At 42.0% G+C, this 10203-nt stretch overlaps 1 protein-coding gene across 1 annotated transcript in view; it reads left to right on the top strand.

Annotated features, from left to right (window-relative positions):
- macrod1 (mono-ADP ribosylhydrolase 1) overlaps window positions 1–5401 on the top strand; it is a 58563-nt gene extending 53162 nt beyond the window's left edge. The window contains exon 7 of the mRNA XM_046031628.1: window positions 5367–5401. Within this exon, the coding sequence (XP_045887584.1) occupies window positions 5367–5386 (20 nt within the window). The 3' untranslated portion in view covers window positions 5387–5401. The remainder of the gene's footprint in view (window positions 1–5366) is intronic.
- Window positions 5402–10203: the final 4802 nt, after the last annotated feature.

Genomic DNA, 10203 nt, shown 5'->3' with positions numbered 1-10203 from the left:
TTTGTCTCTAGTGTCTTTGGACAGCTCTTTGGTCTTGGCCATGTTAGTAGTTGGATTCTTACTGATTGTATGGGGTGGACAGGTGTCTTTATGCAGCTAACGACCTCAAACAGGTGCATCTAATTTAGGATAATAAATGGAGTGGAGGTGGACATTTTGAAGGCAGACTAACAGGTCTTTGAGAGTCAGAATTCTAGCTGATAGACAGGTGTTCAAATACTTATTTGCAGCTGTATCATACAAATAAATAGTTAAAAAATCATACATTGTGATTTCTGGATTTTTTTTTTAGATTATGTCTCTCACAGTGGACATGCACCTACGATGACAATTTCAGACCCCTCCATGATTTCTAAGTGGGAGAACTTGCAAAATAGCAGGGTATTCAAATACTTATTTTCCTCACTGTACATACAACATGTAAAGACATACAACACTTCATTGTCAATGTTTTTGAGTTACAAAAACATTGTAACATTCATTAAGGCTTTCTGATGAAAAAGTTCAGGTTAAAGCTCCAACTTGAGTTCTCGAGTTCCAATATCAGTCACTTCAATGAGGTCATAAGTGTTGAATATAGTTGTACAGTCCTTTGAGCTTTGCCATTTTTGCTTCTCCATTCTCTTAAGTGCTTCAACGTTTCCTTCACTTGAATCTTTTCCTTGCGTCTTAGTCCCGCCCACCAGGATGCGTGGAGAGACAGACGCAAGGAAACCAAGGCTGCGTCCGAAAAGTAAATAAAATCTCCTTTCCAAAACACCTTTTCTTGACGTCAATGGAAATGTCATGAGGTCAAGGAAAGATGTGTGGGAGAATTCATAAAGAGGACTGCGGGTCTAAGAGAACCCAACTGCTTTTTTCCAAGCGACATAATTATTCGATGGCGGATACTGCCCTAACCTGCCCTGATGAAACTACAATGTTCTGAAGATGGACTACAAAAATCTTCTTTGACACTGCACCCCGTGTTGTTTTAATGCAGGCCATTTAAAGGTGGACAACATGGTGGAATATATTAGGCTACTTCATAATCAAGATAGCAGAAAGGTCTATAGGGGTACCAGTCACCAAATAATGGACAGGGTTGTCATGATGAGAATGCTTGCTAATACTCACCCTCCTGCGTTTACATACAATAATTGGGATTCATGTTGATAAATATGAATCCCAATATTTATCAACATGAATCCCAATTATTGTATGTAAACGCAGTGTTTTCCACAGAATGACGAGATGGCGAGAGGAGGTGCTGAGTGAATATATGCTGTGCGCAGCCCTGTGATCCAATACGATTATACCCATAGCCTAGTGAAAAAAAAAAACAGTAATCGGAAATCAATAAGTGGCGGTCAGCTTCGAAAATGTGGCAAGCCGCCACAAATAAATCAATGTGTGGTAGACACTGAAATACAACATTTACTGTAGAGGTCATCCAGGTTGATTATTGCCTTTATTAAGGCAATGGGTGTCAGCATAGTGACTGAAGTAAAATTAATTAATGATATTGCTGAAGGCTGGCTATACATAACGTGAGCCTACACGCTGCAACATTATCCTCACTTTGATCATTTACAAGACTAGAAACATAGCTCGCATGTGTCTCAGTTATTGTTGACAGTTCAAGACATAGGCCTATGCATATAGCAAGTTATCACATAAGAGAGAATAGGCTTAATAGCCTACGGTAACTTGATCAACATCCTTTATCCGTCATGGTCGTCGATTTATTTTTATTTTTTTTATTGTAGAAAACTCTAATACAACACTTTATAGCTTATTTCAACAATCCGAAACATAAAATGATGTTGAAACAGCATTAGATTACAGCAAAGCCAAAATAAAAAACCAAAAGAAAGAAGGAAATTGTCTTATTCAAGTATAATGTGTGTCTGTAGCCTATTACAAGGATTTTGCTAAATGTGGTCATTTTTATATCTATTGAGTTTGAGAACATGCGTTGCTTAAACGGAATTGTGGGACGGTATTATCTCCTTTCCTTTCGTAAAGGATGGTCAGGTGTACCCTATGCTAAAGGAGATAAGAAAGGAAGCGTTGAAGCACCATTCCTTAGCTTTTGGAAAATTCGACCAGCTGTTATCATGGCTGCCGCTGAAATACTTCCGGGTCACTTCACTCAGTTAGGAACCTTTTTAAGCAAAAAATACTTTTCGACCACAGCCTTGGAGAGAAGGAATGAGAAAATATGTTTTTAGAGACATGAGACGCCCTTTCCTCTGAAGCGTCAATATGATCATGGTGTCTTTGGTATTAATGCTAAATGTTTCAGGGGAAATTGAAATGATGTAACTCAAATCAACATCGACGCTCAGTTTTAGCCTTTCCGTTTGTTTCCTCTTCTGATACCCTTTAACACTTCTGCATACATTTTATTTGCAAGTCACATCACTCGTCATCGATTGATCACTGTGTTCCATCATATCAATCCAATGGTATTTTTTTTAGCACAGCTTTTATTCATACTTTCATCAGCTGATTTTACTGGCGGAGCTGTCAGCTGCTTTCATCAGACACAGTTGGTGAGATGACTGGATGTGCAGGCTTTATTATCGTTTGCTTGCTTCATTAGAGACTTTAGTGCAGTTTAGTGACATGTCCTACTCCTTACTTGTTTACTATGTTCTATTGTCGTCTGTTTGGACTAAACACAGGAATGACTAGCCTTGTGTGACTGAATAAAAATGACGATAAATTATGTGAAACATGTTTTTTGCTGACAGACTCAAGACTCAACTCTCTTTGACTTTAATTGTTTCCATTATAAAAGTTAAGTAAAGACTTTGCAGTGAAACACCTGAGTTTAATGTCACCTGTGGTGATGTATCAGATCAGTCCGATCTGCTGCAGCGTCCAATCAATATAACGGCTACCCAATAAGAGGGCGTGTCGGTCTGTAAAAGACTTCCGCGAAGGATGCACTGGTGTACCCTCGCTCATAGCTCCTCAGAGATCGCTACTCGATCCTTGGAGCGCAAATAAGAGCTTAGGGACGGTCTGTAAGATGGCAGAACAGAACAACTTCTGGTTCAATCGAGGAGCGAGGAAAGGACAAATATAAGAGACTTGTGAAGCACCCACTGGGGAGGGGAGAGGCTGCAGGTCGGACAGTTTAGCCTTGATTGGCGGTAACCGGTACAGCACATGTGAAACTCAACAAAGGTGAGAAGGAAACGATATAGCTCACTCTTTTGCTACTTCCATTGACAATACATGTAATTTACTTTTGTTGTCATATATCCGAAACTATTGAACGGGCAGTATTCAAACAGGTCTCAGAATTCCTCTCACGGAATGACCTCTTAGATCCATATCAGTCTGGTTTTAAGAGTGCCCACTCTACTGAAATGGCTCTTCTGTCTGTAACAGAAGCCCTAAGGTCAGCTAAAGCTGCAGCCCAATCCTCGGTTCTTATCCTGCTTGACCTATCAGCTGCCTTTGACACAGTCAACCACAGGATCCTGCTATCAGCTCGCACGGCTTCTCTTACCACTGCTACGCAGACGATATGCAACTCTACCTATCCTTCCCACCAGGCGATCCTACCGTCTCGGCGTGGATCACGGACTGTCTCTCAGATATATCTGCATGGATGAAGGCTTGCCACCTTCAGCTAAACCTCTCTAAGACTGAACTCTATCCAAGCAATCTATCCACCATAACATCAAACTACAAATTGACTCCGCAACCATCACTCCAACCAAGGTGGTGAGAAACTTGGGTGTCATGATTGATGACCAGCTGTCCTTTTCAGACCAGGTTGCTGCTGTCTCTCGTTCATGCCGCTTTGCTCTACACAACATAAGGAAAATCAGGCCCTACCTCACTCAATACGCCACCCAGCTTCTGGTACAGGCCATGGTTATCTCTCGCATTGACTATTGCAATGCCCTCCTAGCAGGTCTTCCAGCTTGTGCGGTGAAACCCTTACAAATGGTTCAGAACGCAGCAGCGCGGTTGGTTTTTGATCAGCCCAAAAGTACTCATGTCACTCCATTACTCAGTGACCTCCACTGGCTCCCCGTGGCCTCCAGAATCAAATTCAAGTCACTAATGCTTGCATACAGAGTGACTACTGGGTCTGCACCCATCTACCTAAACTCCATAATGCAAACTTACGTTCCTTCTCGGCCGCTACGATCCTCCAACGAACGCCGCCTGGCTCTGCCATCCCTTCACACAAAGCAATCCCAGTCCCGGCTATTCTCATCTGTTACACCACGATGGTGGAACGAGCTACCACACGCCATCAGAGCAGGGGCGTCCCTCTCTAACTTCAAGAAGCTCTTGAAAACTCATCTCTTCCGAGAACACTTCCTCTTATAACACTTCTAACTCCTAACCTCTAACATGCACTTCCTGTGCTCTTCTTCTTCTATCCCCTACAATTATCTTGTATTGATTGCACTTTTTGTTAACTCTTACTTCCTACCCTAGGTATTTACCCCATTGATGTGATATGTACTATGAGCTCTTACTCGTATTTAATGCTGCTCTTACTAGTATGTATTGTCAGTTGTAAATCTGTATTTGATGCTCTGTTGATGCTTGTATGTTGTTCCTCAAATGTAAGTCGCTTTGGATAAAAGCGTCTGCCAAATGAGTAAATGTAATAAGATTATGTGCTGGGCCACATGGATGTTGCTTCGGGGCCAGATGTGGCCCATGGGCCGCCAATTGAATAGGACTTTTGTAGATATTCAAGTGCCCATTTTTCTCCCACCACTTTAATTACGACTTGTCCGTGTTGGGTTTAAATGTACGGTTCAAAGTTCAATATTGACCTTGGAAATGGCAGCTCAGAAAACAGTCTCACCGCAGAGTTTCTGTAAAAGTTCACCAAGTTTTCATGTCCCAAAAGATATTTCCTTTACATCAGTAAACATACGCTTTTGTTACTTCAGTATAACATGAGTCAGAATCCCTTCTCAAATAAGCTACAAGTGCAAGTGTTTGAACAGTGATTGTTGTACATTGCATCTGAAATGAATTAATGACTTAAGTTTAAATCCTGATGTTTTACACCTACTGAGTGAACAGTGCAGGAAATGTAACCCTGTACATTTTGTTGCAATGTCCTAAAACTGGGGTGACTGTGCACTTTTAGGATTGGTCTTTGTTTAAGCTCTCAGCTTCTTACCTTTTTATAGTTTAATTCATTTGAACATATAATGGTGAAAGTCTTATTTCACATTACAAGATATATTATATTAGTTGTATGTGTATATTTAAATATGCATAGATGTACGATACCGATCCATATCCAGTGCTTGAAGTGGGCCGGGACATTTTCTTGCATACCGGGACTTCTCCCAATCTTCCGGTACTCTCCTCTGCCCTCTCCATATCAGGTTCTCTGGCCGCTATGTGACGCTTACCTGTTCCCGTTCTGGTCTGCCTGCTAAACTCTATCGGCGCTGAGAGACGAGGGAGAAGAGAAGTCAGTGTCACTTGTCGTGAACCAACCACAGTCTGGATGGGCCAGGACAAAATATTGACAGATAGGTGTCATTTGCACTGGGGACGCTGGGGACAGGTCAGAATCTGAATGTCTCCATCACTTTTTGAAAGCTTTTGTTAAAAATGTTCTGAAAAACAGCAACAAGAAATGTTGAATAACAAATGAAACAATGCTCTGTATTTGTATAGCACCTTTACACTACATCTGCATTCACCAGTCATACACATTCATACACTCAGTGCTCAACCCGAAACTAACATTCACACACATTCATACACTGGCGGAACAGCCACTAGTTACTGCACAATATTCCATTATGTTTTTATATTTTGAATTGCCACCTGTCACCTTAATTTTGTTTCCTTTCATATAAATAAAGGCAATTATTTTTTCCCACTTAAAGCACTGTCCATATCCAATATTGATGTGAACCCTGTCAGTCACTGTTTGATGTCAAATGTACCTATACGGAAACAATAGAAAATGTGTCACTGTTCAAGAACCTACAGTACAGACTGCACTGCAAATCACAGAAACTACAGCAGATGCTTGAAATCAAACAAACATTATCTTGCACAACCATAATTATAGAAACTTGCTACCAATTCCAAGTAATATTAAAATGTAAACATACTGTTTAGAGATAAATGTCTGATCTCTGATGTTTGTATGATATGTAGCTATCTTAGAGGGCATCTCTGGGCTGCTTTTCCTTTCATCACATGATTAAAATACAACCTTATAGAAATGCGGTAGAAAGGTAAATCATGTTGGAGGATGGGGAGACATGTTAACAAAGTAGTCGTGTCTTTGTTGTGCTGATGTCAAACAATTTACAGGGAAGTTAAATTAGTCCGGATGCTGCTGGAGTCAGACCTCTTGGAACCAATTCAAGGAGCCCTGCTGAGCTCTGGACCCTTGTTGTGGAAGAGCGTAGGTACAGTTTACAAAGAAGTGTGTGTGTGTGTGTGTGTGTGTGTGTGTGTGTGTGTGTGCTGTGTGTGTGCAATCATTAAGTATTAGTGAAACGTTTCAAGCCTTTCAAGGTATTTCTCTTCAAAGAAAATTGTGTGTCGGCAGCAAAAAGTGGGAGGAAAACAGCGGCCGGCACTCAGAGAGGATGAGGATCTGCATTTAGGTGAGATGGGTGATGTGTATGGATGAGGCCATGATGGAGAGAGCGAGAGAAGAGGGAGGAGGGCGATGTTTACGGGTGGGGGGTAGCGAGGCCAGTAAACTGCTTGTGAAATGAAAATGGCTCTTTAGCAGAATCCAGGACACTTGGGCGCTGCGCTGGATCAATGTCTCTGATTTACTGTCTGAAAGCCTGTCAGAAGGAAAGAGAAGCAGAGGGGGGAGACAGAGGATGGAGGAGGCCGGACAGACAGAAGTTAGAGCTTAGAGGTAGAAGAGTCCTTTAATAGGAGGAGAAAGAGGAGAGACGGGGGAGAGGTAAGGATGGAGAGGGAAATTGTCCATGAGAGTGACAGTGCGCGGAGGCAGAATCAGAGGGATTGCTCCTCAAGTCCTCACGGCCGAGATACAAAATCAATCTGTCAAAGCAATGGGGAAGGGCAATCTTGTTTTGTGCAGGGAATTGGTGCGGCCATTTGGGGTAAAATCAATAGAGGGACACATGGCGCTTCTTAAATCCTTACTATTCCACAGAGGCCAGTCGTATTGACAAACATGGGAGAGGTACACAAATCTTTAACTTGACCTGTCTGAAAATAATCTGTAGGCCTATTCTGTTAGTGGCCAAAGAAGTCAGATGAAGGTGGTGATTTCTGCTGTGCAAAAAACATTCATGTAAATGATGGGAAGATGACTTTGAAGTAGCACGCTAACATTTGCTAACTAGCATTTAACACAAAGTGCAGCCGAGGATGATGGGGATGTTAATATTTTTGCAGGTATTTGGTCATAAACCAAAGAAATTTGACAAAAGTTTACAAGATCATCCAAAGTTCAAACTGCTGGTGACTATACAGTAGAGTGATAGAGTAGTTGATAGAGTAAAGTCAGGGGATTATCAAAGTCATTAGGATTAATTATGTCAGAACCATGAACGTCTGTACACATTTTGACCCAATCCATTTAGCAGATGTTGAGATATTTTGCTGTAAAAACTTGGATACTGACTTGGAACATACTGATAGCCCGACATTGCATCAGTGCTAACTATAGCAGAAAATTGTTTCTGCCATACTAACACTAACAACATGAAACAACATGCTGATCAGAATTTATCCAAAACTAATCAGTTTACTGTCATATAAATCACAGAAATGCAACAAATCATCACATCTGAGGAACTGGAACAAGAGAATATTTGTTATATTTGCCCTTTTAAATCACTGAAACAAAATAGTTGCAGATAAATTTTCAGGCGATCAATTAACCAGTTAATTGATGCTGTTCCGCCCATCTATTGTTCACTGATGTGTATGTGTTTGAAACTGTATCAGACTGCATGAGGGGCAGAGTGTGTTCCTGTGAGTATCTCAATGCATGAGTCAGTATGACACACACACACACACATGCAGGTAGAGCTCTGGGGCACAGGACGACAGGCCGGACGTCTCGACAAGAGTGTTTTCCCGCACCCTCGGGACACCGGGTTGGGAAGGAGGGGGGTTATTTTATTTTTATTTTGAGTGTTTAATGTATTAAAAGGGGCCGGGGTAATGAATTATAATCTTTAATGCAGAAACCGATCGATACCACCAAGAGAATAAATCAGCTTTTACTGAGAGCGTCAAAGCCCCTTAATACACTAGGGGAGAGAAAGGGAGTGCATGAGGGAGAAAGAGGAGGAGGAGGGGAGCAGCAGGGACAAACTGTTAGGAGAGGAAGAACAATCCTGAAAGAAGCAGAGAGACAGAGAGAGAGGATGAAATAGAAGAGAGAGGGGAGTGTGGGGTAAAGAGGAAGGGATGGAGAGATGGATGGAGGCAGAGCGAGGGAAGTTATAGATGAACAGACTCACCTTTGGGCTAACCTCATTGAGTAAAAGCCTGCTGAAAGCACAGCGATTTTGACAGTTTTGTGAGGAGGCGAGGTTGTAGGGTCAGCCGGTGTGTGTGCACACACACTCCACTTACTTGTTATTTTTCCACCTAGTTGTATTGTGTTCCCTCTCAATGATCCCCTCCCCGACTTTTGTTGCCTGGAGCAAAATATAATTAAATGAATTACACCACCACTTCTCGATCAAAGATCACCTCACCGCTCTCTTGTCTCGGTGGCTGCCCAACCGGGGGGCCTCTGCTGGGAGAAAATGCCTAACAATAATCCATGAATTACAACTTTTTATTAACCCAAAGTGAAGTTTCTGTGGTGTGCACGCATTCTAAATCAGCAGAAACGAACCTCGGAAGAGCTGAAAAAACAAAACAGTTTGATTTGGATTCAGTTGATAGTTGCACAGATTCATCTCAGAGGCAAGCACCAGGCCTAAACATGAATCTAATGCACCTCAAAGTATTTAAAATGCCTAGCCTGTTCAGTTAGTGGACTAAGTGGTTTGAGTGAGGTTTTTGGTCACTGGAGGCTCTTTAGTAAGACACAATCATTAAAATTTCATAGCTCAGACAAGGACTGGAGGTAAAAAGGCGGATGCGGGTGATGAGGAAAGATATATGTGGGCTACAGAGGTGGAGAGAGTCTTGTTGGTTAGAAAAAAGAAAGATGAAATCTTTAGAGAGAGAGAGGTCTTTTCTAGAGGAGAAAGGCCAAAAATATAGAAAAGGAGGGTTGAAAAAGCGATGTTCGCTGATAGTGTCACACCCCTCAGGTGCTCAATAATTAAACAGCTGAGCAGACTCCTGAGATCCAACTGTGATGTCAACCAAGGCAACCATCCATCATTCATCGCTTTAGGAATCAGGGGTGGAGATGGCACTTAATCACTCAGTTTGTGCCAAGAATTTGCTCTCGCTATTTTGTTTTCTTTCTCCAAGGCTTTTTGTGACAGATTTTTTGTTGCTGCTGCTTGTTATGCTCACAGGGATAAAGTCTCCCTTCAAAATAGTTTATTCTAGTGAGAGATCCTGCTGAATAAACAAGGGTCAAGTTGCAAACGAATCACATTCCTGTTTTTTTGTTCATCCTCCTTTTCAAGTGCCCCATTCTTGATAATGCACGGGCGATTTATAAATGACAAAAAAACAACAATCTGTGAATGCTTCCGCTGTGTGCGTAACCACAAGGCTTCTCCGGTGAGAATTTAAAGCCTTACCCTTCACTTTTTGTCTGTGGGTGCTGTCTGTCTGTGCGCCTGAGGGCGTGTGATTGTTGCATTGCACTCATAATAAGCCTCTGAGTGACTGGCAGAACCAATATCTTGCTATCGCTTTGCCCTGCGCTCACTCAGGCGGCTCGGTGTGCAGCCCCCGTCATGCATCTCAATTCCACAAACACAATGTTCAGAGCTGAGAGAAGGGCCCTGCTTTTTGATTAATGTCACCATGACAACTACATAATTCATGAATTGTATTAGCGATCCATTTGTCATTTGCAAATCATAATTCAGGATGTGTGTTTGGGAAAGGCTGGCTGCTACGGCCTGCTATTATCCTCAGTGTTGTCTTCTGAACACTCACACACACACACACACACACACACACACACACACACACTTCATGACGCTGTTAAGTGCTAGGAATCAAACACATTCACACATAAATCCAGATACAAGTGCCTTCTCTGACACACACGCACACACA

This window comes from Micropterus dolomieu, linkage group LG19 (genome assembly GCF_021292245.1).
Source record: "Micropterus dolomieu isolate WLL.071019.BEF.003 ecotype Adirondacks linkage group LG19, ASM2129224v1, whole genome shotgun sequence".
Classification (NCBI taxonomy): domain Eukaryota; kingdom Metazoa; phylum Chordata; class Actinopteri; order Centrarchiformes; family Centrarchidae; genus Micropterus; species Micropterus dolomieu.
The sequence above is the reverse complement of the archived record's forward strand: the minus strand, read 5'-3'. Positions and strand labels throughout refer to the sequence as shown.